Here is a 27,896-nt window from a genome sequence, read left to right on the forward strand (position 1 = left end):
AAATTGAAACAGCCGCCTACATATCCCCCTTTAACTGAGTAAAGGGTATCTGATAGTCGAGCGTACTCTCTTGTTTATTCTGTAGCTAACAAAGTATTGCATACTTTTTGGGGCAACTCGAGATTTTTAAAAACTGCAAAGAAATTAATATAATATTCGATAGAACCATTGAACACTCGAGAGTTTTAGTTTTTGCCGGCTTTTATTTGTCGCATCGTTTTGCTTATCGCTTCCGTTTTCTCTTTTCGCTAATTATACAATCAGTTAGATTTACGATTTTTGCATACTAAATTGTTACGATTCCGATTCTTACACAGCTATTGAACTCTATCATATACATGTATCGATCGATTCATTTGATTCACTTGAATTGAATTTAGTTGCGTTAAATGTAGTTAATTAAATTTAATTTAATTTATTAATACCCTCTAATATCGCGACGACAAAAAAATGTTTTTTTTCGAGTATATGCTTGTGTATATATAACAACAACGGCACACAGGACATATGCGTATTATGGAAGGAAGGAAGAGCAAATGCGAATAGAATAATTAGAATGGTGTTTGGGATTGGGGATTGGATTGGATCTGTTTGGTTTGGATGGGAATCATAAAATCGAAACGATAGCCCAAAACGAAAACCGAGGGACAATGGATAAGGGGAAAAGGACGAGACGCATGGAATCCAGTAAAGAAATGAGTTAGTTTTACAGTTAGTTCTTCGGCTTACTTGCTAGGCTAAGCGAACAGTGATCGATATTGAAAAATCTACGACATAACCTCAACATTCATAGCGATTATGCGTGAGTTGTGTTGTGGCTGTGATGTATTTCTTCTTGTGTGTGTGTGTGGGAGTGCTTACATATGCTCTGGTACACAGTTATGTAGTCTAAGTAGTTTTCGATTTACGATTTACGATTTACGAGTCTTACGTGGCTAAATCGCTAATTCTAAACATTTGTTTGTCCACATTAATCCACAAGTTATGCATATAAATATTGTATATTTATCAATTAGTTAATATTAGTAACTACATACATATAATTCATATAAATATTCAACAGACGAGTGCATAAATTTAATAATTCTTATACGATTACTCCCTCTCTCGCTCTATCGCTATCTCATTCTCACTTACGGCTCCTTGCCTTCTCTTCACGATTTTTTCAAATTTCTATGCTATCTTTACCGTTATGTGTCCCTCTCTGTTTGGGCTGGGTGTCTGTGTGAGTGCTTATGCGCCTGTGTGTGTATGTTTGTGATGTGGGTGAGCGAGAAAGTGTGTGTAAGGTGGGCTTCATAGCTCAGCTGCAAGCTTGTAGGAGTCATCGTGCGAAAGGGAGAGAGCACCTTCGGCCTTTGCCAACACTGGACATAGCTTTATTCACACAAGGCAACATAAAAAAAAGATATTGTACCGAACTTCATGTTTTCCAAACCATTGAGGTTCCTAAATGACTTTAAGAAACGCGTTTTTCAATGAATAACTTAAATTATTTAGAACACTTTTGCTTAGTATATTGATCGATTCGTCAACGAAATTCATCTTCATTAAGGTTTTCAACCTCTTTCGATATTTCAACTCTTAGCTCATTATTCGAAAACAAGCCTTTTTACAACCATGTTTAGAAAGGAATTTAAAAAAAAGCGAAAGTGAAAACTATTTTTTAATATTAAAATTAATTAATAGGAGAATTAACAAATTCTGTTTACATCTGGTTTACACGATACAAAAAACAAAAAAAAACACAATCACACCCAACAAAAGTAATCAATATTAAAATATTGCAACATGTTTTGATATATACATTTTAAAGACGTCTCCTTTTTTTTTTGTCATTTACGATCTCATATGAATCGGAAAAGGAAGTGGTACTCTCAAATGAACATTAAAAAATTTTGCTGCCTAGCATTACAGATCCGAAATTGATCTCTATACTCCAGACTCGCGTACAAAACGATTGACAAACATATTCGTAGACTATTTAAGTGATTTTACAATTAGTTCGGTTTTTGCTTTAGCTTTTGCTTTTGTTTCTTGTTTGGTATTATTTTTGTTTTGCTTTCTTTGTTTTCTCTTACAAATGGAAAGAAGAACAGCCTAAAATGTTATACATGTACAAAGTCTAAATGTTCTTTTCTACTCTTTTTTTTCTGCTAGCTCCTTTTCGACGTGTTTTTTAAAAACCTTTCTCAAAATGGCAGTGCGTTTAGAGGGGGCGGGAGCGGGTGGGGGTGTCACAGTGGGCGGGGCGGGGGGCGGTAACTAAGTATTTACAGAGCTTTGTGAACTATACAAAACAAATGGCAGGAATCTATGCGAAATGCACAACATTGCATAATCATAATAATCAACTAAACGTACAGTAAGTTTAAACAAAAGATGCGTTTCTTGTTGTTGTAGGTTTTTGTTTTTTTTTTGTCGTTTTTGTGTTGGTTTTTTTTTGTTTGTTTCTGCTTAAAAGTAGAGTTGCTTTTTAGGTCTGAGCAATGTGTTTAATTACAATTTTAGTTGGCTCGTTATCCTCTGAGCTTAGTTATAAAAACTAATAATAAGCATCGTAATCAAAATAGTAATAATGGTAAGCATAATCATAATCATAAAAACATATACATTTCAGGCATAAAATTAACTTGAAGTAAAATAGAAGAAGTTTATGAGTAGGTTAGGTTACGAGGAAGATGGTAGGAAAAATGGGATTTTTAGCTTTTCGTATATATATGTTACTTTTTTTTTTTACAATTTGCGCGCAAATTCACTTAGTAATATTAGCGTAAGAATTGCGCGCAGTATTTTCGTTTTTTGTTTTTTTTTTTAGGGAGTGCGGGTTGGATTTTTAGTTTACAAAACATTTGCTTGAAACGTAGAGCCTTTAGGGAAACTACATTGGATGCGGGGGGGTTGGAGCTCTAGAGAGATTTAGAAACATATGTTTGCGGACCTTAAATATGTTAGCAGCTAATTTCATACTTCAGTTTATCGCTCTTTTAAACCATTACAATCTAATTATGAGTTTACATTTATATTTATACCGTTTTTATCTAATATATATCTATATATATATTTTTTTTTTTGCTTTCTTGTTTTTTTTGTTGTTGTTTGCTTTCATGTTTATTTTAGAAACAAAATGAAATACATTTAGCGAAATCAGAGGCAAAGTTCCTAATATTAAGCTTAATAGGTTTCCTTCGCTCTTCTAATTTAAGCGAGACAGCAATGTAAAATAAAGTCTAAACATTAGTTTGTTGTGGGATTTGGAGGAGGTGAAGGCAGGAAGTGAGGAGCAGGAGCAGGAATATTAATTAGAAAAATGCAGCATAGTTTGCAGTTAACCTGAGAAAGAAATATAATCCATAAATATTGCTAACTCGTAACTATCTCTTTCTCTCTCTCATTCACAATCTCTTCCTGTAGCCTAGATCCTAGATCCTACATCCTACATCCTACAGCCTAATCCTATCGCTCATCCCGCTCGTTCTGCTGCTGATCCTGACCGGATCGCGAGGAGCTGCTGCTGCTGCTGGCAATGGATGATTCTGAGGATATGGAAATGATTGATATAGCCGACGACGAGTTCACCAGCGTCCCTCGCAGCGGCGGCAGTCGATTGTTGTTGCTGTTGCTCCCGCTGGTGCTGCTACTGTTGCTGCTGTTGCTGCTGCTGTTCGATGCACTGATGGTGGGCGATCCACCTACCGATTTCTGGTAGCGATTGCCGCCCAGTCGCAAATGCTGCGGTCGCTGCTGGTGATGCTGCTGCTGTTGCTGGTGGTGATGTTGCTGCTGCTGCTGCCGGTGACTATGGTTGCTATGGCTGTGATGGTGCTGCTGGTGATAGTTGGAGGAGGAGGAGTTTGAATTGGACTTGCTCAGCTGCTGCTGCTGCTGCTGTTGCATCGGCGGTGGCACGTAGTACTGCTGGTGGTAGTAGCCACTGGAATTGTGGTTGCCGCGCTGATTGTAGTTGCGTCCAGAGCCTCCTCCAGTGGAGGAGGAGGAGGCACTACTAACTCCGGAAGTCTCTTGGTGGTGATGTTGCTGATGATGCTGCTGCTGTTGCTGCTGCTGCTGCTGATCTGGTTCCATCTCTGGGTCCACCATCTCCTGCGTTGCGGCGGCGTTGTTTTCCGGCTGTTTTGGTGGTGAAGAGGTTATACATGTGTTCTTGTTTCTACTGCTGCTGCTGTTCATGCTTCTCGTCATGCTGGCTGCAGTTGCCGTTCCCAAGGTCTTTGGATGATGCAGAAATTTTGTTTGTGCTTGTTTCGGGTTCGGTTTCGGTTTCGGTTTCAAATACAACCGGGGGGACTCAACTGCGGCCAGCATGGGAGCATAGCCGACCACCTGATGCCTGGGCATTAGGCAGCCGGCCACCACCAGTCATCATGTGTCAAGGCGGGGGATTGTGTGCATTACCGACGAGGATGAGCTGCTGTTGATGTTTCCATTGCCACCGGCACTCCAATTGCTCGGCTGCACCGGCATGGAGGAGCCGAGGCCATTCGGCGGCGACAGCGTGATATCGATGACCTCCTGTCCGCCCGTCAACGTCGTCGTCTCGACCACATCGCAGTCTTTGCTGTCCTCGGAATCATCGCCAGAGGAGGTGCTGCCACGTCTGTGACGCGACTGCGATTGGTTCTGCTGCGACTGCTGCGACTGCGCATGGGAATGGGCATTCGTGGCATTCTGTTGCTGCTGCTGAAGCTGTTGCTGCAGCTGCTGCTGCTGTTGGACTCCTCCGCCGGCTGAGATGGCCACTCCGCCAACCAACGCCACCGTCGTCGACGACGTCGTCGTTGTCGCCCCAGATGCAGCAGCTGTTCCGGTGACAAACGGCTGGCCAAGCGGATGCAAATGGCCGTGATGGCTATGGCTATGCCCTCCGTGGGCTGTGGTTTGCACCTGCACCTGCTGCGGATGGTGGTACAGCTGCTGGACAACGGCGCCCGAGGGCATGATCACATATTTGGGCGCCCCATTCGAGGCGGCGTACGCAGCGGGTGCGGTGGGCAGCGGCGAGATGCGGTCCACCACCACCAGATGCTCGAAGTTCTCGCGGATCCATTCGCGGTAGTCGATTACGTCGTCGGTGATGTGGATGATTCGACCTGTGGGAACAAAGAAAACCATTACAAATCGAGAGCTATAATACAGTTGTTATCAGCAGAAAATGTTTTAAGCGTAGCTTAGCAACTTTTTTCAAGTCACCTTAAGTATGAAATTCTTTGTTTCTAGTTTATAAAAATACTACAGTAGTTGTATTCAATATTATTTGCTTGTAATGTTGAATAAACAGAAACTTTAGTTGAAAAGTTCTTCAAACAGAAACGCAATAAATAAAAAAATAAAATGGGAAATGAAAAACAAATATAACAGAGCAATTTAAAAGTAAATTAAAAGTATATCTTTTAGATAATTGTTATTTACCAATCAATTTATCTTTAAATGTGACGTAAAATCAACTAAATTTCTTTTAAATTTTTTAACGAAAACTACAATTTTCAACCAAAATCAAATAATTTAATATAAATTGTATATAAATTATGTCAATATTAAAAACTGATTGGCAAAGGTTTAAACACACATTTCAGAGGCCATATAACAATAAAACCCTAATTCTGCACTCATAACATTCAATAAGTTTAATCATACAAAGTTTCATAACGAAAACTACAATTTTTAACCAAAATAAAGTACTTAAATATTGAAAAGATGGTATAAATACATTGTGTGAATATTGAAAACAGATTGGGAAAGGTTTAACAAATATTTAAAAGGCTATATAACAATAAAACCCTAATTTCACACTCATAACATTCCAATTAATCTCCAATTTCGAGTCACCATCACTCACCCAGTATGGAATTGACCCGTGGATCGATGCCGAGGAGGTTGAGCGGACTAACGGCGAGGGCGAGGACGCGGTAGGCGCACTTGAAGGCCTGCTGCACCTGAAAGACCCCGTAGCTGCTGCGTCCGATATCGTTGCCCGGCGTCAGCGGATCCTCGATGCAGAGAAGCGATGGCCGATGGCCGTCGACCATGTCGCGCTGCAGCTCATCCTTGGGCATATACCGTCCGCCGTTCTTGATCGAGATCCCAATCTTCATGTAGTTGAAACGACGGCCGTAAAGCTCAAAGAACTCGAGGAGCAGCACACCCAGATTGGCGGTATCGTGGTAAATGCCACGCGGATGCATCTGCAGGAAGCTGATGCACATGAGGATCAGCGAGTAGGACGAGATGCCGCCGGTGAACACCTCGTTGAGATCGCGCAGCAGCAGGAACTGCTTGAGCACCAGCACCAGCTTCCCCAGCACCGGATAGTCGCGCTTGAACTTCTTAATTAGCTCCGCCGACTGAACGCCGCTCTGCATGTTGAACGATATGTCTACCTTCACTTGCGTCTCCCTATCCGTCAGCTTGATGATGGGCACGGATGCCTTGTCCAGGACACGAACTGTGCAGGCCTCGGCGATGCCGCGGCTCACTAGCTCGAATTCCAGCGTGCGCAGCGGCAGTTTCTCCCACAAACCTAAAAAGGGAAAAGAGTATTAGTATGGTATTCCAAATGGTTTTTATACCCTTGCAGAGGGTATTATGATTTCAGTCAGTTAGATCTATCCATGTCCGTATGTCCGTTCGTCTGTCCGTCTGTTTCTACGCAAACTAGTCTCCCAGTTTTGAAGCTATCGGGTTGAAACTTTCCTAAAAGTCTTCATTCTATTGCAGGTAGTACTTAAGTCGGAACCAGCCGGATCGGACAACTATATCCTATAGCTCCCATTGGAAAAATCGGAAAAATTATGGAAAAAAAATCTAGCTTCGGTTTTTTTTTTTTTTAATATTACCTTCTAATTTTGGGAACAATGTTTTTTATATATTTCTGAATTTGGGATAGAATTTTTAAAAAAATCGTACGTTTATATCATATAGCTGCCATAGGAACGATCGGAAAATTAATGTTCCCATTAAAAATAAATAAATAAATAATAGGAAATAAATGATAGCTTCTTTGGTTTCTATTGTATTCTCTCCTACTCTGGGATTTGACTTTTTTTTAATATTTCCGAATTTCAATTTGAATTTTATCAAAATCAGAGGACTATATCATATATCTGCCATAGAAAGGTCAGAAAAAATAATGTCAAAATAATAGGAAATGATACATTTTTGCTTAGTTTGATTTGTAAATTAATAGGAATGATCTGCAAGGTTATCTTTTCTTGTTTAAGGTCAGTTTTTCAGTGTTTTCAGTTACCTAGCACAACGAGATCAATGTCGGAGGTGGGCAAAAAGAGGCCGGTGCGAAAGGAACCAAAGATCTCGACCACCGCCTGTGGCCAGATGGAATGGACAACGGCCTCGATGCGCTTGACCACCTCGTTCCGAATGGCATGTTCGCAGGGCGTGGGCAGGACATACTGATAGAAGTGCTCGATCTCCTCGTGCAGCCCAATAACGCCCTCGCCATACGGATAGTCTGGCTTGCGCCACGGTTCACCCTTGTATTTGGCTATCATCTCCATGTGGTTGTTCATATAGTAATGCCCACCGCCGCCTGCTTTGTTCTCGGGCCGTTTCTTCCGCGACGGATTGTAGTAGATGCTGTTGTTCGTGCGACTGGCGGCGGGCGTGGTTGTTGTCGTTGTCGTTGTCTGTGGCGGGTTGTTGCTAGTGTCACTCATGCTGTTGCTGCTGCTGCTGTTGCTAGTGGCTGGTGGCCCAGTCGTTGTGGTGGCAGCAGCTGTGTTGGCCGGACTATTGGATCCGCTTCCTCCTCCTCCTCCTGATCCTCCTGCTGTTCCGGGTCCGTTGGTTGAACTGCTGTTGGTGGGTGAGCTGTTATCCCGATTTGTGGTGGAATCAGCCGCTGAACTGTTCCGCTGAGTGGTTCCGTTCTCTACAGAATCGCCGCGGAAATTCAGCAATCGATTTAGCGAGCTGTTGGGTCGCGATAAATAGGGCTTGCCCGTTAAATTGTTACCAATATTATTGGTAGTAGAATTGTTGTTGTTGTTGCTACTGCTATTATTGTTGCTGCTGCTGCTGCTGCCGTTGGTCGTCGTCGCCTGCTGTAGCTGTTGATCAAGCAATGCGCCCATCTCCTGGGCATTCGTCTCCCAAATCTTTAACCATGTGCGCAGCGATGGTCCCTCCTGTTCCTTCTGAAACCAGCCAACAAATGGATCCATTCAAGACGCTTTCACACGGCTGTTGGCTGGGCGGGAAACGAGAGGGGCGCGTCCTCCTTCGCTTCGTCCTTCCTTCGTCTCTCTTCCCCCTTGCGTCCTGCGTTTATTATAATATGATATATTATATAGATGTTTCTCTATATGGATCGGTAGAGATCTGTGGGCTGTGTGTTCCACAGGGGAATGGAGTTATCGTCTTGGGCCTTCAACTCTTTCAGTTTTTCAGCATTCAAGAGCTACGGGAAAGGTTGAAAAAAATAAATTTTAATTAGTTTTCTTTTGTTAAATGGGTTTTTTTTAGCCTGGAGAACCGACACCGACGTCTGTCGACTTTCAATTGATTTTCCTTTGATAGAACCCTTAAAAATTATAACTTTTCAACGGGCAACTCTGGTCATTGACATTCCTATAGTCCAGTATTTAATCACTTTCGATATTGATTTTTATAGTTTCCAGTATGTTCTGAACAATCCGGATTTAGGGTTGCCATCGCATCAGAGTTGCCAAAAATAATTATTGGTTGTCATAATTCTTTTTTTATGTTACTGTTAATATCAGTTTATATTTTATTAATTATTAAGGGTTTAGGGTTGCCATTGCATCAGAGTTGCCAAGCATAATTATTGATTGTCATAATTCTTTTTTGTATGTTACTTCTTATATCAGTTTATTTTGTAAAAATTTTTTAATTTCAAGGAATTTAACACTTATTTCTTATAAACTTATGCATTTTAAAGGCTTTGATTCATAATAATTTCAGTACTAAGCTATTGAAACCAAAGTCATAGCAATTTTCCAAGTACTATGCTAGAAAAAACCGTTTTATATATTTTAAAGAGGTATTAGGACACTATTTATGTAAACTTTAACGAAATATGAATTTTTTTTTATCTTCTCGAAGATGAAATGCCCTTTTTTCCTTAATTGGCATACTAATTTTAAGACTAAGCTATTAAAAACATCTAGGAGAAAATAAAAGACATTGTAATTTTGGAAGTACTATGGTAGAAAAAGAAGTTTTACATAGTTTTAAGACAATATTAAGTCTCTATTTATGTGATCTTAATCGAAATATTAATTTTTTATTTATAAGAAATGTTCTCGAAGATGAAATAGCCTATTTCCTTTAATGTAATTTAATAAAACTTGAAAGATTTAAGCATTTTGGGTTCTACCTTATATAGAAATTTGATTAATTCCAATTTGGGCTATGCGAACTTTGGTAATTCCCAGGAAAGATCAATAAAAACACGGCATTGTATGCTTGTAATTGGATAAATCACTTGAATGGCAACCGAATGATACCGATACCAGACTACCGATATCGATATATAGGTTAAACGGGGGGAGATAAATAAACAAAGGAAAGTGGGGAGAAAGAAGAGAGGGAAATGGAAATAACAATAAATAGTAACGGTAGTAGTAGTTGTTGTTGTTTTTGGCCTGCCACTCTCCAAAAAGGCGTTTGCATGCATTTCGCTCGAATGGAAAGCTTAAATGGCAGGCAAACTATTGCAAATTATGCGCTCTTTTCTACAAATAGAAATGCCCCCCGCTCTCCCTCTCTCCTTTTTGCAACCAATTGCAGCTGAAGCGTTTAAAGGCGCCAGGCGAAAATTGTTTTTCAGAGCGCAAAAAAAATCACACACACACACACACTGGCAAGAAAAGAAAAACCAAAATGGGCCACAACAAAAAGGTTTTTCACATATGAAAAGCAAATAAAAAAAATAGAAAAAAACCGCTCACGAGACTCCGAGGCCCGCAAATAAATGACTTCCAAAGTGATATTATATCTCGCACCAATACCACGAAGGCAAGGGCGTACAGGTGGCCGTAGTATGGGGGTGGCAGTGGGAGCGGGACAGCAGCACACATGCACATGTACCGAAAGGCGGCTTCGATTATGCAAAAAAAAAAAAAACGAAAAAAAAATAGGTAAGAAAAGAAAACCGAAAAAATAAAATGACAATAAAATAGAGCCAGGGAAAAGCAATGCCAAAGCACCGCCGAACGCACACAGCCACAAACTACATGTATTTTACCCGATCCGATTTTCATTTGTTGGCTGAATTTTCCTTAAGAATTAAGTTGCATTTGGCAGAGGAAAACTCCCGCACACACACACACACACACACATACAGAAGCGGGCCAGCGCACATGTACTTGTACATTTTAGGCAAATTAACAACACTTTTCTGGTCAGTGTTGGCTAACGGCCCAAGGTGGCCGACCGAGCGAGAGGGAGAGGGCGCGAGGTGATGATCAGAATAGGGAAGGACGGAAAGAGAGGGGGCGAGTGCGAGTGCTTTTTTATTGTTTTAACCGGCAAAATATGCTGGGCTTAAATTGGGCTGAATTAATTAATTGCAGGGGCCATTTCGATAGGTCCGCAGGGTTGCCACCTCGCTGCGAGGGCCTGGTTTGGCAGCCCTGGCCGCGGCGGCAAATGTAAACATTTAATTTATGCAACCGCTGCAGTAATTAGGCGAAAATCAATTAGGCAGACTACTCCAATCGCCCGCTCTCTCTCGCTCGCACTCACACACGTGCGTATCGGGTGCGCTCTTCACATGATTCCTCGCGTAATTCCGTTGGAATTTTTCACACACTATTATTTTTTCCTTTTTTTTTTTCTGCCGTTTTACCTTGACGAGTTTTGTTCTCGTTGCGATTGCGTTGTATTTCAAGTTTATCACACATACACATACGCACACACTCACGCGCGCACCGAAACGTGCACAAAATACACATGTTAACCATAAAAAAAAGCAAAGCAAACTTATAGTTATAGTATGACAGTTGTTTTTTTGCAGCTCAAAACCCGCCCAAAAATTAATGGAAAATTACAGTTGTTGTCGGCGTCGCTGCTGCTTCTTCGCACTCTTCTCTCTCCGTCGCTCTCTCTCTCTCTCCCTCCTCACTATATATATCCTTATAAGCACTAACAATTTCTGGCTCTCTCTTTCACTCCTTCTTGCCTCTATGCCTTTTTATGCACACACACACACACTCGCACGCAGCGAGACACTCACACACGCACACGACTGGTTCTTTCGAGAATCGAATTATTACCGAAATTAATCATAAGCAATGGCTGCGCCTCGCAATGCAAGCTTGCATTTCCTGTGCAGATTGCACTCCTCCACCGCGATTGTCCCTTTGCAACGCCCGTTAACTTTAGTTAGTTTAAAAACGACAGCAAAATTGCAATTTGTGTGCGAACACGCGACTAATGGAGGAAAAGGTCCTAAAATTGGATGTGGTATTTTTGGCAGTATATAAATACCGGAAAATCCCTGGGGAAAAGCGAGGGCAAATGGTCCTAAAATTGGATGTGGTATGGGTGCGTGTCCTCGCTATATTAGCGAGTACAATCACTAACTTAGCCGAGTCACCAACCATAATTGTCGATAAGCTGCCAGTGTGCACACATCTGATGTGTTATCGATCGGTGGCCATCTCTAACTTAGCCGAGTCACCCACCACCAGTGTGCACACATCTTTGTTATCGAACAGTGAGAATTTTGATGCGCATTAAGTTATTATATTATTAACTTAAAAACCCCGTTTTTCGGCCAAAAAAGGTAGAGTTAAGCAGCAAAATACAAACTTAGTTAAAGAATTTAATACCTAAACCCATTGCAGGTTATAGAAGGGGTCGACAGACGAACTTCAGCTGACAACCAAAACACGTGCCAAAACAAAAAAGGTTTATTTTCATTTCGCTCCCCGTGGTGATTGCAACAAAACTCCAGCAAAATGGGAATGGTAACGAAGCGCAAGAAGATGCACTACGGCGATACGCATCTCCAGAGGCGTTGGCGTGTGCGAAATCGGCGCCGTGATCTCGACCAGATCGACGATGATCTGAAGACCCGCAGCGGGGAGCTGATCAACCAGAACGTGGACCTCGATAAGCCCGGTTTCGCGCAGTTCTATTGCGTGCACTGTGCCAAGTACTTCATCGACGACACCGCCATGCAGGCCCATTTCCGTACCAAGGTTCACAAGCGGCGCTTGAAGGCACTGGAGATCGAACCCTATAGCATCGAGGAGGCGGAACGGGCCGCGGGGCGTGGCAGCTTTGTGAAGCCCAAGAAACGGGCCATGGAAACGCAGCCCTCCAAGGAGGACGTCGTCGCCGGGAAGAGAATCCGGGTGGAGGAGGTGCCGGAGGAGGAGGAGACTGCTGCCGAATCGCCATCGACGTCCAAAACGAAGCGCAAGAAGGCCGAGAAAATGGAGACTTAGCCGGCGATATGGGATAATGGGGATCCTAACTTAGTTCTTAAGGGCTCTTCGACACTCTGATTTCTTTTAATGTAATTCTTTTAAATACATTTTTTTCCTACATAAATATGTTGTGTATCTAAATCATCTGTATTAAGGGAATTCAAGGATCCTAGAAAAGGGAAACCTAACTAAAGTCTATTTTCTAGACTCTAAATTCTAAAACCTAAACTTCATTTTTGAACATTTTACCAATCCATAAATTGATTTATAAAACTCGAAACTCGGTTTTCCTGTAATGTAATTCTTATAAATACATTTTTTTTCCTACATAAATATAATTTGTGTCTGTATCATTTGAATTAATGGAATTCTAACTAAGGTCTAGATTTAGACTCTAGATACCCTGAAATTCTAAAAGCTAACTCCATTTAATTTTTAAACATGGGTTGGTAATCCATAAATTGATTTATGAAACTCAAAACTCTGTTTTCCTGTAAAGTAATTCTTATAAATACATTTTTTTTCCTACATAAATATGTTTTATAATTGTATCATTTGAATTGAGGGAATCCGAGGATCCTAGAAAGTTATGACATATTTGAGGTCTAGATTTTAGACTCTAGATACCCTGAAATTCTAAAATCTTAACTTCAATTTATGGATTGGTAAAATGTTCAAAAATAAAATGATTTATGAAACTGGAAACTGATTTTCTGTTAAGTAAATATGTTTTGTACATCTGTAATACGGATATCCAAGGATCCTAGAAAATCAAAACCTATTTCAGATCTATATCGGTGCCTATCCTTTGATCTACCTTTTCAAGACTATGTTTTCTTGTACTGAAATTCTTATAAATACATTTTTATCCTAAAAATATGATTTTTATCATTTGTATTAAGGAAATCCAAGGATCCTAGATACCCAAAAATTCTAAAATCTAAACTTTAAATAAAATTCGTTAAAATTTTGCCTTAAATCTCAGTTCAATAGCTTGATTTTCAAACTAAATATCTCTTTTGCAGTCCAAAAATCTTCAAAAATAAAATTCACTTTGATATTTTCAATTTCATTCATTCTTCATGGTATAAATATATTTTCGCTTCATATATCTCCGCTCGAGCGGCTCTCGGATATACAATAATTAAACTTAGGTCTAGGCTAAGACTATTCGAACTATACAACATGATGGTTAGTGCATCCATGCACTTTCTTTGTTGGTTTGCTGGCTTGCCTTCGCGGATTCCAGCCCATACAATATACAATCCTTGGCGGCCATAATCTTCATGATCATTCTCTCCTAGCTTTTTTGGTATTCCTTTTCCTATTGTTCATGATTGAAACGTTTTTCCTATAAATATATGTGCTCCATTTGGTTTTTTTGGTTATTCTTCCTGCAGCTTGAGGTAAGTAGATGTGGCCACTTGGACACTTGTGTACACTGGACGAGTTTCTTCTGGTTCTTCTGGGATTTCAGATGGGTGTGCGTGGTATATACAATCGTGACATGTGACTTGGGGTATAGTTTTATATACAAAATGTGTGTGATAATGTGAGGACTAGTTTCACAGCTTGTTGATGGCCGATTGCTGCAGATCGAGGGCCACCTGCTGCTTCAGTTGCTCCGGCGTGGCGGCCACCGTCTTGTGATTGTGATATCTCTGCCGCCGGATCTTCCTGGGTGTTCCATCCGCCTCCTGATCCCCCGTTGTTTGTTCCCCCTCCTCGGCGGCCGTAAAGAACGGATGCTGCAGCGCCTCGTCGGCGGTGATCCGCTTGTGCGGATTTATTTCCAGCAGGCGATGCAGCAAATCATAGGCGCTGGCCGGAAAACACTCGTAGGCATCCAGCGGCTCCGTCAGATACTCGCTATCCTCGCACAGGCAGTTGAAAAAGTACTGATCGCAGTTGCGGCACACCTCGCATCGCCCGTCCACGGATTCGTGGCTCTTGAGCAGCTTGGCATCGCTGAAGACGGAACGGTGGCGAAAGCGCAGGCACAGCTTCCTCAGATTCAATGGCCTCGATCGCTGACTGAGCGTGATCATGCGCTCTAAAGCGAGAGCAGTTTTCCTGATCGCCTGATCCCCGAATATCGTTACAATCTCCGCAAGCGCTATGAAATCATTGGGTGCTTTGAAGAAGGGATATACAGATGACATGATTGATAGGAAAATCACTCCAGCTGCCCAAACATCCACGGCGGTCGTTTGATCTGGATACTTGAGCAGCACTTCGGGCGGCCGATAGCCAGGAGTTCCAGCACGCGACGCGTGAACCTCCTTCTTCATCAGGCAGTTGAGGCAAACGGATGGATTGGCAAAGCAAAAGCACTTGGCATTGTTTGCATTCGACGATCCCGCGGCATTGCGATTTGTATTGTACTTGCTGCCAGATGAGGAGGGTGCTTGATCCACCTGCTGCTGTTGCCCCTGCTGCACTGGCTGTTGCACTGGCTGGACGGGATTAGAGCCATCCTGCTGCTGATGCTGTTCGGCAATATCATTGACTGGCTTTAGAGGCATCTTGCTGACGTCCTCCTGCAAACGCATGCGCTTCACAGCTCCGCCCAGGCCAGCATCCGCTGGTGCAATCTGCTGCTGCACTGCCTCCATGGCATCCCGTTCCCTCGGCCGCTTGCTATTATTATGACTGTTGACGACGGCAGAAGAAGATCCCATTGCCGGAGGAGGATTCACATGCTGGGCCAGGCCAAAATCAACCAGCAGAAACTCACGACGTCGGCGATTGTAGAGGAAATTGCTAGGCTTCACGTCGCGATGGATCACATCGAACTTGTGGACATGCCGGAGGGCCACCAGCAGATTGCGCATATACAAACGGATCTCGGGCACATCCATGCGCGTGTAGAAGTCGTGGAAACGGTCGTGCGCCATGTAGGGCATCACAAAGGCGGCGGAGGCGTCGCAGCGCAGGCAACAGTGGATGCCCACCACGTTCTCGGTGCCACTAGAAAAAGAGCGAGAAAACAATACGTTAGATGGGATTCATTTTTTGGATTTCGATATAAGGGTGGGTAAAATATTATTGGGTCATATGATGATCAATTTAATTTTTGGCACTGATCTTAATAATTTTTAACCTATTTAAATAAATCTACAAATTTCTTAAGAAGAAGTGGTATTTTAACCAGAACTTTTATAACAATTAGATTTCGATATAAAGGAAGAAAAAATAAATTAATATGATAATCAAATTTTACAGATATTTTCAACATAAAACAATAAAATATGATGACATTTTTGTTCAACTTAAAAATATATCTAAAAATTGATTAAGAAAATGTAGGATTTGAAACCGATATGATTACATTTTTTCAAACTAAAAATAAATCTAAAAATTGATTTGGAAAAGGTGGTATTTGAAACCGAATCTTTATAATACTTAATCTTAAAGGATTTAAATTCTGGTCAGGATTGTGAATCCACAAAGAATCAGTTTTTATGGCCTTCAACTTGGATTTTTAAAAAATACATATCGTTAATACAGATTTGTTCAATTCCTATTCTTCAAATCTATATAGACAGTGCCCAGCCCACAGAAATGTTATTTTTAAAGATAGCGAAAATAAAATGTGAACAATACGATTGGAATGGATTGGAATGGAATGAATTGATTAAACTGGACGACAGCCGGTTTATTGTAAGTCAACTTTCCCTTATAGTTGTTGTTATTGCTCCCTGTCGGTAAAGGTAAGGTAAACAACAACAATAACAACAGATACGCCCCCGCACTTCCGCCCACTTTCGATGAGTGGGAGTGAGACAGGCGGAGGGAGAGAGTGAGAGGCACTTCGACGTCACTCAGAACCAGTGATGAACTGGTTTTTAGCTATTTTATAGCCAACAACTTTACAACATTTATATCTTTAAATATTTTCAAATTCATGTTACCTTTTAATCACAAAAATATTTATATTTTAATAAATTTATCAAAAGTATGTGGAAATGTGGTTTATTTTAGTTTATAATTGCCCAAAATGCTTGAAGGACCAATTTGTTGTGGGTAAATGTAGACTTTTTGGGATAGAATGCAAGTTGATATGTAGTTACAACATTTATATTTTCAAACTTTTTCAAATTCCTGTTACCTTTTAATCACAAAATTGCCTAAAATGCTTGAAGGACCAACTTGTTGTAGGTAAATGTAGACTTTTTGAGTTAGAATGCAAGTTGATTTGTAGTTGGGATTGGGATTTACTATAATTTAGAACTGTTAAAAATGCTTAAAGGACCAATAATTTATATTTAATAAAAATATTTTGAACAAAAAAACTTTTTCTTTAATCCACGTGATCTTTATGAGCCACTTTTCTAGCCAGCTGCTCAGCACTTTGCCGAGAGGTGAGCGATGCGATGGGCGATATGGCAGATGCGAATTGCGAACTGGGCGATGGGCAGGCAAACGGCAAACGGAATACGAGCGACCATACGGCATATGTGAATATGTGAATACGTGAGGGAGCACTCGGCATGGCCCAGTCATAATTATCGTCGGCTGTGACGCAATTGGGTCTTCGGAATTTGCGCAAATCGCTTGAATAGACACAAAATCGCAGCAGGCAATGGGTCTTTCTTTTTTTTGTTTGAGGGGCAAAAGATGGGTAATGGGTAATCCGGGGGCAGGCAGCCGGCTAATGTCAAACACGCAACTTGGTCGCCCACACAAACAGTATACCCACTCACTCTTTTTTTGTTTTTTTTTTGGTATAGGAGAAATAGAGAAATATCCAGGGAGCTGACCAATGACGATGTAGGTACTACTACCCCAAACTCCTCCGGTTCGAGGCGGTATTGAACCGATTTCGATTCGGTTTCGTATTCGTACTCGGATTGGGGGGGGGACTAGTACGCCTAATCTAATCGACTGACGGGGGCTAGTAGCTCGTGAATCGATAACAGACGGCTGGGATTGCAGGATATGCCAGTGTCTGTAGCCGAAAACCACGCATGTGTGATGTGCGCGGGCTGTAAACAAACATTACAGCTGGCACACAGGAAAAAAATTGTATATAACTAGGAGATTTGATCAAAAAATCATCAGTATATGTTGGAAAATATTAATTAAAAGCATAAATAATGGAATTATAAATACCAAGCTAATAAAATAGAACAATTTCTTACTCAAGGGTGGGTTTTGAACTCGTGCCCTTGTAACTTTCTAGCCTATTTAGCCTTTTTAAGTTTAAAAAAAACGCTTAATTCTTCCCCAATTCTTGTAAGTAATGCATTACAAATAGGTAATAACTTGTAGGACTGAAATAAAACCAATAATTATTAAATTAAAAAAAAAAATTTACAATTTTCTTGGTAAAAACAAAAGCATTTAAATGCGATATTAAACAGATTTCTTTTTCTCTGTCTTTTGGCGTAAATAAATGTGAATTTCTGGCAGATTTTGGCAATATTTATATGTAAAACTAGAGACTTTTTCTCGCTGTGCAGAGAGAGGGCTACGGGCTTCAATGTAACTGTAAATGGGCACGTGAATGGCGTGTGAAAGTGCAATAAACGAACGCCATAGCCATCTAGCCGTCTCTCTCGCTCGTTCGTGCGGCGAAATAAATTGCAATGACGTAGATATGGAGCGGCAGCTACCGGCTGACGTCGTTTAACGGCGCTTGACGCAGACGAAGAAGAGGACGTGGGAGGAGTGCTTACTGTGTATACATATATAGGATTAGGATTAGGATTAAAGACCTACCCCATCTTGGTCATGCACTGCAGCTCCTTCATTATCCTATCCGGATGACTGGTGGGTATATGATGCTTGATGGCGAACTTGCGACGCAGACTGTCCGGCAGATGCGATTCCCTGCGCAGAGTTCCCAGCAAGACGGTGCTAAAGGTGCCATTGCCAATCCGGCTGTGAACATCGAACAGCTTGCCAATGTCGGGTATTCGCACCAGGAGATCATTGATGGCATCTACATATATAGAGAATATAAAATATAATAGGTATTTTGAGATATCCTTAACCTGATCCTAACCTTCACTTTTATTGCGGGACTGCTTGGGTGTTCGCGGTGTGGCCAGCATTTCGGATTCCGCCGCCTGCTGCTGCTGCTCCTCCACTACACTGGACTTTCCCATATATTTGTTTCCAGTTCCTGGAAGCCTCTGATTCCTGGGCGCCGCTCGCCAGGATCCCCCGCCATTGGCATAGACCATTTGATGGGGACTCGCCGCCAAACCATTCGATTTGGGGCGACGATAGTGGTGACTCCCGGGCGTCGCCAGTTCCTGGCACATAACGCGATCGGCCATTGGGCATCTGCGTCTGGAAATCTAGAGAACCTACGATAAATTTTGGATAAAACGGTACAATTTCGATTATAAACTATAGCCAAAAACGAGGGAATAAGTGTGTGTGTTTTGACTTTCTAGTGAGTGATAGCCTACTACTCACTTGGACGATGCTTCTTCTGCTGTCTAGAGATCCCAGAGAGAATCGAGAATCCAGAGAATCTACTGCTGCGCCGCCCTTTAATCCCGGAACTCTGGCTGTGGCGCAGCGTCCGCTGGTCGCAAGTGGGTTCCCCGGATGGAGCACATTAACTGGCCACCGCACTGGTTAGTATCGTATCGTCTAGATTATGTGCTCGTCTTCGGTCGTCGGCGTTCCGTTCCGCGGGAGCGAGAGATGGTATGAAAGTATCAAGCCCTATAATATAATATACCATGCCATAAGTACCCGAAACGTCTGCTGCCGCCCAGCTGGTCACACTGCGTTGGCGGGAAAATCATTTAACCGGCAGATTTTAACCCTAGGTTTTAAATATCTCTTTATAAAAAATATATACTTGTTGTTTAACTAGATTTATTTTTTGTCTTATTTTTATTTATTGAAATAAACATGTTTGGCTAGTTTTTTAAGCCACATTTTGATACTACTTCAGTTAGTTATTGTTTGTGTTTAATTTATTTAATTTTAATATTTAATTGCATTTCTTTAAGCCATTTTTTAAGAGATAATCTCTAAAATATAAAATATTACATATTTATTTATTAGGGCTATTCCCCTGCTGACATATACCAAAAATACCAATAAATACCAGCAAAGGTATTTTCCGCAATGTGCTCCGCTCGCGGCACGCGTTATTCGTCTTTTAGCACATTCCGCGCGGGCGCCGGCGTCATTGAATTGCTCGAAATTTCTGCGATTTTACGAAATTAACCAGCTGCCATTCGCAATTCACACGAAATGTCCCTGGAACAGGTGAGTTCGCGTGATCTTCTGCTTAGTTAACCATATAATAACGATTAACTTTAATGGGGAACAGCTCAAGAGCGATGTGGCCGAAATTGCGGCCTTTCTGGCGCAGGCGAAAGGTGCCCGCGTAAAAGGCGTGCTGACCACCGCCAAAGCGGAGGCCGAGCGGGAGATCGTCAACCTGGAGATGAAGGCCAAGATTGCCGCGGAGCGAGAGGCCTCGGGATCCGGAGATGCCAAGAGGTGAGCGATAAGCGGGGGTGCTCCAAAGGGAGCATGCGATTCCTAGGGAGTCCTTATCACACGAGGGTCTCGAAATCTTAGCACTCCAAACGGTACAGTTTCAACTATAATCAGCCATAAAATACTAAAACTACAGCTAGATTGTCAGGACATCTAGATTTTCATCACAAATCACATCATATCTTCATTATGGTTCTTTATGTCTCAATATCTCAGCCCTGTTACTCTTGTACTTCGGGTTTCGAAGGGTTCATAGAGATTGTATCATATCTCCATTATCATATCATTATCCGGACTCAAAGGGTTCACAGAATATAAAATACTATAACTTTAGCTAGACGTTCGTTACGCTTGTCAGGAAATCTACTTTTATATCACATCATATGATATCATATATCATATCATTCCTTCCTTTATGTCTGAAAATCTTAACCCTTCAAATTGTACAATTCTAACTGTCATTACCCAAAAAGTACTAAAACTTTAGCTATAAGTTTTTTAAGATTGTCAGAAAATCATATCATAACTTCATTATGTCATTTATGTCTTAAAACCCCAACTCTGTAACTCATGAACTTCGGGTTTCGAAGGGTTTTCAGAATTTAATCATATTCTGCTTTATGTCTTGTCCAATTTACTTGATAACCTCTCAGATAATACCATCACTTTTGCTAGATATTTTCCAAATTGTCGGGGAAATCAATATGAAAACCAAAGATCAATAAGATCTAGGCGTTTTCATCGTTTGTAATTTTTCCATAGGCAGGTTGATCCTATCCTGATTTGTATCTTGTTTAAGATTGTCAGGAAATCAACATGAGATAAAAAAAATAAATAAGATCAGCACGCTTATATCATACAACATAGCATATCTTTCACAATTTTTAAGACATCTTTCAATAGGCAGTAAAGGGAAGCTTTTTCGAACTTTTAAAGTACATAATATGTAAATTTTCATCACACATCATGTCATATGCTCCACATGGTTCATTATATGCTTCTATCGAGGTTAAAGGGTACTATATCCGATCATCTGTATACCTCTAAAATTATTGATATCAAAAAAATTGTAAAAAGATGCCCATACTGTTATTTGTTAACCTACACTCAAAAAATTAATCGCCCTTGATTTTAGAAAATCGCCTATAGATTTGCTTCACTGGCGATTTTTTTCTTCAAAATAAAAAAAATTGTACTGGTAAAGAAAATTTTCTTCAAATTAATCAAAATTTATTAAATTTAAGAAATTTTCCAGAAACATAGAAAAAAATCGTCAGTAAAAAAAATCTATAGGCGATTTTCTAAAATTCTTTTTTGAGTGTAGTTAAGATAAGTTAGCATAAGCCTGCAGCCATTAGTAAACCCCCGATACCCCCCAGATATCTGCACGAGCTGACCAACTACGGCTGGGACCAGAGTGAGAAATTCGTGAAGCTCTTCATCACGCTGAACGGCGTGCAGGGCTGCACGGAGGAGGATGTGACCGTCAGCTATACGCCCACCTCGCTGCAGCTGCACGTTCGCGATCTGCAGGGCAAGGACTTTGGCCTGACCGTAAACAATCTGCTGCACGGCATTGATGTGGACAAGAGCTACCGCAAGATCAAGCAAAATATGGTGGCCATCTATCTGAAGAAGTCCAAGGACGATGTCCACTGGGACGTCCTCACCGCCATCCAGAAGCGACTGAAACAGAAGGCCGACAGCGAGCTGAGCAAGGACAGCGATAACCCGGAATCGGCGCTGGTCAACATCATGAAGAAGATGTACAACGAGGGCGACTCCAAGACGAAGCAGATGATTGCCAAGGCCTGGACCGAGAGTCAGGATAAGGCCAAGTTGGGCAAGGAGGCGGGCGGAGGCTTGGCCGGCGGTCTGGACACTCTCGGCGATCTCTAGATATTACATTAAACCCACCATCCAAATGTAATGTATTGCTAAATACCTAAGCACTGCTTTGATTCCAGCACACTTTGTATATGTGGATAAATAAAAAATAAATAAAGTCCTGCGAGGGCATTAAGTTAAAAAAAAAAGAAAAACGTTTGCCTTTTGGTTTTCATCATATATTTTATTATTTTTGTATATAGGCTTTCATTATTTTTATTAAATTCTTGTGATTAAAATCAATTATGCTGCTTGTTTGTCTAATCTATTCCATTTGTAATAGTTAGTTTGCTTTCGAAATCGAAATGAATTGATAATTACACTTTAGCTGTATTTAAAATACACTTTATATGTTCTGCGATATATAACCAAATACATGTACATATTATATTATATTTGCGATGCGATGTGATGCTGCGATGCGATGCGATCTTTCTTCCTCTGTTCGCTCGATTTTTTATCAACCTTTTTCTTTTTTTTATTTTTTGGCTTGCGAATGCAAATTGCTTAATTCTCTATAATTGTAATCACACCACGGTTCAGGTGTGTTTTTGTCTATGTGTGTGTGTGTGTGTATTGGAACAATTTAATTGTTAAACAATTAATCATTAATTATTTTGTTCGTTTCTATACATAAATTGGTAATCATTTGGTGTACAATAAAAAGCTGAAAAACGCAACTTAATTCGAATAGAAATTATACGAAAAAGAACAAAAAAAAGTAGGTACAAAATGAAAATGATATAAGGTATCGATACTATCGACAGACTGAACATTAAGGCCGATTTTACATAGTATATAATAACTATACACAACATGGGGGGCAATTGGACAAACACAATTTACAATCTATATAGTTATGATCATAGGTACGTTGTACTAAACTATATGTTAACATTGCTAGGGCTAAAGAAAAAAAAAGATAATAATCGTACAATATATGTATGTTTTTTATAATAGATAGTAGAAATTGTAGAAGGGTTCTGTTCTGATAATTATGCTATGGTTCATTCGTTCGTTCTGTCCTAACAAAAGCTATAGTTTCTCAGTTATTTTCCTTTTTTTGTGACCGTTTTTCTTGTTTTGTGTTTTCAAGTTTTATATGTTTTATATCTTTCATACAGTACGCATTTATTAATTTCGAACTAAACTTCCGAAACGCACTGTATCCCTCTTGTAGTGTGTGTGTGTGTGTTTTGATTTTTTTTTTTTTGGTGGTGCAAGTTTTGTGGGTTTCTTGAAGAGCGTGATTTTGGAGTTCCCAGACCAAGGAGCACCCACTTTTTCCGGGGCCTTTCGCTTTATTTCCTAGCTATGATTGCTATATCCCTAACCGAATCCACTCTTCCTCTTCCTTGTATATGTATATATATATAGCTATACTGTAAAAGTCGAGTTGTCTAAAAGCTAGTCATCTTTCCAGATCCCCGGTTCCTTCGATCCTCCGATCCTCTGATCTCAAGCGTACAAAAATAAATGTATTCTGCTTCGCTACAAATCGAATCTGAAGAATTTGCTTGGCTTTACTTTAAAAATTTCTAGAAAACTATGTATGCGCGCGCCCTCTATATGTTTTTGCGATCGTGTGTGTTTGTGAGTGTGTCTTTATGCTTTTAAATAGATATATATATATATATATATATTCGATATTGTTCTGATTTTGCGGCTTTCGTGTAAATTTAAAATTCCTGTTCTAGGTCTAGACAAAAAATTGATTTAAAATTTTTACTCGAGTCTCAAATTTGGATTGTATATATGGTATATATTCATTACCCTAGATCAGCACAGATCGAAGCGATATATAGCTTTAAATACAAATAAAATGCTTGCTTTTGTTTTTACGAAAATGCTGTTGTAGAGTCACAAAAATGATATTTGGAAATATAAAGTTAAGGGAAATCTATTAAGTGGTTATACGAAAAGAGAGAGTAGATATAACGTCGATTACAGGGGGTTCATTATAAGTTGAGCTTAAGAGAGAGCTGTTTGTTTATAGGGTATAGATATGCTTAGGGGTCTCTGGCTGCTAGGGATTCTGATTCTCTGATTCTGACCTGTCGTCTGTCTATGAGGCAGTTTCAGTTTTTCACTTTCTTCACTCGACATTTCTCGATCCTGATTCTGATTCTGATTTGGGTGTCCTACAGCTATGGCTTTACTTTCGGATTTCTTTGTCTTTTGGTTTTTCTTTGTTTCTTAATGATTCTCCTTCTGATTCTCTATCAGGAGATTTTCTTTATTGGACTATCTTTCGGGTTTAAATCTTCCGAATGGGTGATCTTCTGAGTTCCCCCTTTTGACCCTCCAATTCTTCACTTTCTTCTTATGGATTCTTCACATTCTTCTCTTTCTTCGCATGGATTCTTCTCAACTGAATTTGCTGATCTTCTGAGTGCCCATTCTTCAGTTTCTTCTCAGGGATTCTTCTCATCTGAATTTGCTTTTCTTCTGAGTGCCCATTCTTCTCCAGGATTCTTCTCTCTTCTGCTCCCCACGCACACACACACGCCGTAGCAGCAGCAGACAATTCCAGCTTGGCTCTAATCCTATCCTATTGCCTACACATACGTACTACCCCGCGATCTCTGCTCCCTTTGGAGGCTTTTCAGAAAACCCTCGACTTGGCTTGGAAACGGACCTCCACCTGGACGCTTGGCGTCCTCCGGCGCTGCTAGTAAAGCTCTGTATGATGTCGCACTGGCGCTGGAATCTTGGACATGCCCCTCTCCCGCCTCGGTGAGACCACACTAGATGATCCTCCTGTTCCTGCTCCCTGATCCTTTGAGTTCTGACTCTCACACGAACTGGCAGCGGAACTCCGCTTGGATCTGGCCTTGGCTGGAGGAGAACAGCTCTCCGAACGCTCCAAATTCCCATTGCTGTGCACCCAGGCGGTGGTGAAGTCCTCGTAGACGGGAGTCTTCTTGCCATTAGTGCTACTGATCTTTCCTGATCCTCCCTTCGCTTGGTTACCAGCCGCATAGCGTGACAGCAGGGACTTCATCTTCTCCAGAATCTGGGCATCGTTCTTGGCGCTGCTGGCCGCCTCCAAAAGCTGTTGTGCCAGCGGCGAGGAGGCATGATTCTTCACGGGAGATGTGGTCAGCGAACTAGTGCATCCGGGTGCTCCACTTCGCACTCGCCGTCCATTGCTGTCGTACAGGATTTGCGAGGAGCGTCCCTTGCCATTCCGCTCAAAGGATGCTGCTCCTCCATTTGCATTTGGTGGCGCCACAAAGGTATCGGCGTTGCAGGGCGGCCTCCTCTTTGGTCGCCCGCTCCACGTATTGGTCACATCCCGCACCATGGGCAATTGGGTGGCTTGACGGGATCGCGGAGCTGCAGGAGGCGGAGGAGGAGGCGTTGCTCCCGTGGAGTTGCGCGTTCGCACCGAACGATAAACGGGCTGTTTTCGGCTAAAAGCCGGTGCCGGCAATCCGGAGCGATTACTGCTCAAATCCTGAAGACTTCCGCCGGCACCACCGCCACATGTACTATTGTCGATGCTCCGGCGACGACGTTGCGCCAGCGGAGAGCGCGGAATCTTGCTGAGATTGGGCGTTGGAACTGCGAGGGCAGAAGCAACAGGATCCTCGGTCTTGGCCATGTCCACGGTGATCTCGTCGTCGGTGATGAACACACCGGATCGCTCGAATTTGTCGTTTAACTTGTGGGCCACGCTTAAAATCGCCGGCAGGGATTGGGGACCATCGCACACAGAGTAGTCCTCGTGCTCCTCCTCCTCCTCTGCTCCTCGATCATGGCCATTCAGATCCTCTTCCTCGAGAATATCCACGGCTGTCTTCTCATCGGTCGCCGGCTCATCGGAGGGCGAGATCTGCGAGTCACTGGAGGTCTGATCCAGACGCGCTGTAAAGGGGGAAGTGAATAGGTAGAGTCTATTAGATTTGCTAAATTATTAGGTCTTGAAACTAAAGATAAAGTCTTAAAAATATATAAAATATATATATCTGCATATTAATACAATACAATACAATACAATATAAAAAGAATTCAATAATAGTGGATAGTATTAGATACGATGTTAGTCGTAAAAAGAAAAAAATTTTTTTTTTATATTAATTAAAATTAAAGTTTGAAATCTATAAATGGTAAATTAAATATTTACATATTTGAATTTTTTTTCTTCTTTTTTTATTTTTGTCTGTTTTTTCCTTTTTTTTCCCCATTTTTTTTGTATAAACTTTTATATTTGAAACTAAAAAAACCGCAATGCTTTAAAATTAGAGAAAAAAATAAATTGAATATTAAATATTTTGATTCTATAATTTTTATTATTATATCTCCATAAATATTCAAATATATTTTTCTTGTCTTTTTAACCTGACAATAAATAAATAAATACAATTTTCTTGTAAACTAATTTTTAAACATTTAAGATAGAAAGTATATCTCCAAGTCATCTTTATTTTTTTTTTTTCTATATTTTCGATTATAAAATTACCCAATAATATTAGGGTATTGTTTAAAATTAAAACCCAACTACCAATTACCTATTAATTTGGTATGGGTTTTTAGATGGGTTCTGCATGCGGATCACCCACTCACCATTGCTTTCAGCGTCCTCGATTGAAGCCTGACTGTGGAGGGACTCGCGTTTCTGGGCTCCGGATTGGATGACGCCCAGGCTGCGGTAGCCCTCATCGCTGATCTCGCTGCCATTGTCGCTGATGTTCTCAAATTTGTTGGCGCCACCCTGCTCCGCAGTTGCTGCTGCTGCTGCTGCTCCTGATCCCTGGCCAGCTCCTCCGGCAGATCCACCACCATTCGCCGCCTCCTCCATGGAGGAGCAACTGTAGCCGGGCAGCGATTTGGGACCACTGCTGTACGAATCCAGGGAGCTCTGCTTCTTGCGCATATCGATCAAACGGCGTGGACTCGGCGACATAGAGCGTCGGGCCAAACTGGGTGATCCCAGTAGCTGACCGGCGCTGGAGGATTCGCTTATGACTGTCTGGCTGGTTACCGCTGTTTGGGATGCGGATGCACTGCCTCCTCCTCCACCGGCCACTCCATTCGTCTGCTGGTTGAGAAACTTTCGCTGGGGCGTCGGACTGCGACTGCGGTACTTGCCCGAATTCGGCGATAGACTGTGTCCGTTTTGGAGCGATTGGGGCGGGGGGGCCACGCCCACTCCTGCGGATGAGGATCCTGTTCCACTCGCTACCGTTCCCGATCCTCCATTGCAATTGGGATTGATAAAAACCCGACGAGCTGCTGGCGGTGACCTGGAAAAGAAAATGATCGGAATTAAGTTATCGATAAAAACGATACTAATTTTTTGAAACGATTATTTGATCACCGATTAAAAGGAACTTAAAGATTTTTATAAAAAAAAATCACACGAAATGGCTTAATGTTTCCATGCCTTAAACCATGTAACTAAACGATAGATTTATCGATTTCTTAACGATTTTACCGATACAACATTTTTCGTCGTTTTAAAAGATGTTTTTGGAAAAAAAGAACTCTGTGATAATAGGGACTCACCTCTCGAATATCACCTGTGCCTTGTGGAGCTCGATGCCATTGCTGGGATTGTGATTCGGCGACTGGCGAGGAACTAGACGGGCGGCCACGGAGCTGCGATGTTGGGCACGGCAGCGGCATGGATCGTGCTTGTCCAGATAATGGGATAGTGTATCCCAGCCGCCACCGACGCGCACCATCACGTGAGAACGAAGGATCTGCAAAAATTTATTTTTAGCTTGGTTTCCGAAAAACAAAAAAAACCAAACTCACCCGCACAAAGATAAGAACTTTGGTGTCGCCGATACGATATTTGCCCTCGGACACTCTGACCATGGGGAACTGTGAGGGACAAGTGCACTTCTCCACCAGATCCCTGACCTATAAATATAATACAATAATAGATTTTAAAGAAAAATCTCAAAATTCCCAAATGATCATCAATAATAATGATAGCACTTGTTAGAAATGAATAAATTACTCTTTAAAAGCATTTGATTAGTCCATAATAGTACATAGCCCACTAAATGGATCTCTCAACAAATGACCATATAAATGAGTAATGATGACAGGTATAAATTAAATTAATCGTTGTTATTAGCATTTATC

General features: G+C 41.3%; 5 protein-coding genes across 10 annotated transcripts in view; 2 read left to right on the top strand and 3 right to left on the bottom strand.

Annotated features, from left to right (window-relative positions):
* Positions 1-183: 183 nt before the first annotated feature.
* On the bottom strand, positions 184-11,463 carry Trf4-1 (Topoisomerase related function 4-1). Of its 4 annotated transcripts, none has more exons than XM_017137365.3 (5): positions 11,274-11,463; positions 7,265-8,434; positions 5,858-6,538; positions 4,417-5,111; positions 184-4,131 (listed from the first exon to the last, which is right to left on the bottom strand). In XM_017137365.3, the coding sequence occupies exons 2-5, from the start codon at positions 8,196-8,198 to the stop codon at positions 3,457-3,459; spliced, it is 2,985 nt and encodes a 994-aa protein (XP_016992854.2). In that variant the 5' UTR covers positions 8,199-8,434; positions 11,274-11,463; the 3' UTR covers positions 184-3,456. The 4 variants fall into 4 exon arrangements, with proteins under 4 accessions (XP_016992854.2, XP_016992855.2, XP_016992856.2 ...); XM_017137366.3 differs by lacking the exon at positions 11,274-11,463 and adding an exon at positions 11,049-11,243; XM_017137367.3 differs by lacking the exon at positions 11,274-11,463 and adding an exon at positions 10,244-10,313.
* Positions 11,464-11,676: 213 nt separating this feature from the next.
* On the top strand, positions 11,677-12,558 carry LOC108054398 (zinc finger protein 593 homolog). Its single transcript, XM_044395706.2, has 2 exons — positions 11,677-11,785; positions 11,847-12,558. The coding sequence occupies exon 2, from the start codon at positions 11,961-11,963 to the stop codon at positions 12,450-12,452; it is 492 nt and encodes a 163-aa protein (XP_044251641.1). The 5' UTR covers positions 11,677-11,785; positions 11,847-11,960; the 3' UTR covers positions 12,453-12,558.
* Positions 12,559-13,487: 929 nt separating this feature from the next.
* Positions 13,488-19,094, bottom strand: Cdc7 (Cdc7 kinase). 2 transcript variants are annotated; one of them, XM_017137389.3, is made up of 4 exons: positions 18,864-19,094; positions 18,445-18,751; positions 18,159-18,381; positions 13,488-15,404 (listed from the first exon to the last, which is right to left on the bottom strand). In XM_017137389.3, exons 2-4 carry the CDS (start codon positions 18,719-18,721, stop codon positions 14,000-14,002), a joined length of 1,905 nt encoding a protein of 634 aa, XP_016992878.2. In that variant the 5' UTR covers positions 18,722-18,751; positions 18,864-19,094; the 3' UTR covers positions 13,488-13,999. The 2 variants fall into 2 exon arrangements, with proteins under 2 accessions (XP_016992878.2, XP_070074779.1); XM_070218678.1 differs by lacking the exon at positions 18,864-19,094 and having other exon boundaries at positions 18,445-18,849.
* Positions 19,095-19,516: 422 nt separating this feature from the next.
* Positions 19,517-21,935, top strand: LOC108054409 (calcyclin-binding protein). Its single transcript, XM_017137361.3, has 3 exons — positions 19,517-19,673; positions 19,738-19,910; positions 21,290-21,935. Exons 1-3 carry the CDS (start codon positions 19,659-19,661, stop codon positions 21,807-21,809), a joined length of 708 nt encoding a protein of 235 aa, XP_016992850.2. The 5' UTR covers positions 19,517-19,658; the 3' UTR covers positions 21,810-21,935.
* Positions 21,936-21,960: 25 nt separating this feature from the next.
* Positions 21,961-27,896, bottom strand: part of pigs (pickled eggs) — a 58,203-nt gene continuing 52,267 nt past the window's right edge. For both annotated transcript variants that reach the window (XM_017137357.3, XM_070219083.1), the window contains exons 7-10: positions 27,561-27,668; positions 27,309-27,505; positions 26,367-27,046; positions 21,961-25,667 (exon numbers count right to left, since the gene is read on the bottom strand). In XM_017137357.3, the coding sequence (XP_016992846.2) occupies positions 24,469-25,667; positions 26,367-27,046; positions 27,309-27,505; positions 27,561-27,668 (2,184 nt within the window). In that variant the 3' untranslated portion in view covers positions 21,961-24,468. The remainder of the gene's footprint in view (positions 25,668-26,366; positions 27,047-27,308; positions 27,506-27,560; positions 27,669-27,896) is intronic.

The sequence above is a fragment of the Drosophila takahashii genome, chromosome X (assembly GCF_030179915.1).
Source record: "Drosophila takahashii strain IR98-3 E-12201 chromosome X, DtakHiC1v2, whole genome shotgun sequence".
Classification (NCBI taxonomy): Eukaryota; Metazoa; Arthropoda; class Insecta; order Diptera; family Drosophilidae; genus Drosophila; species Drosophila takahashii.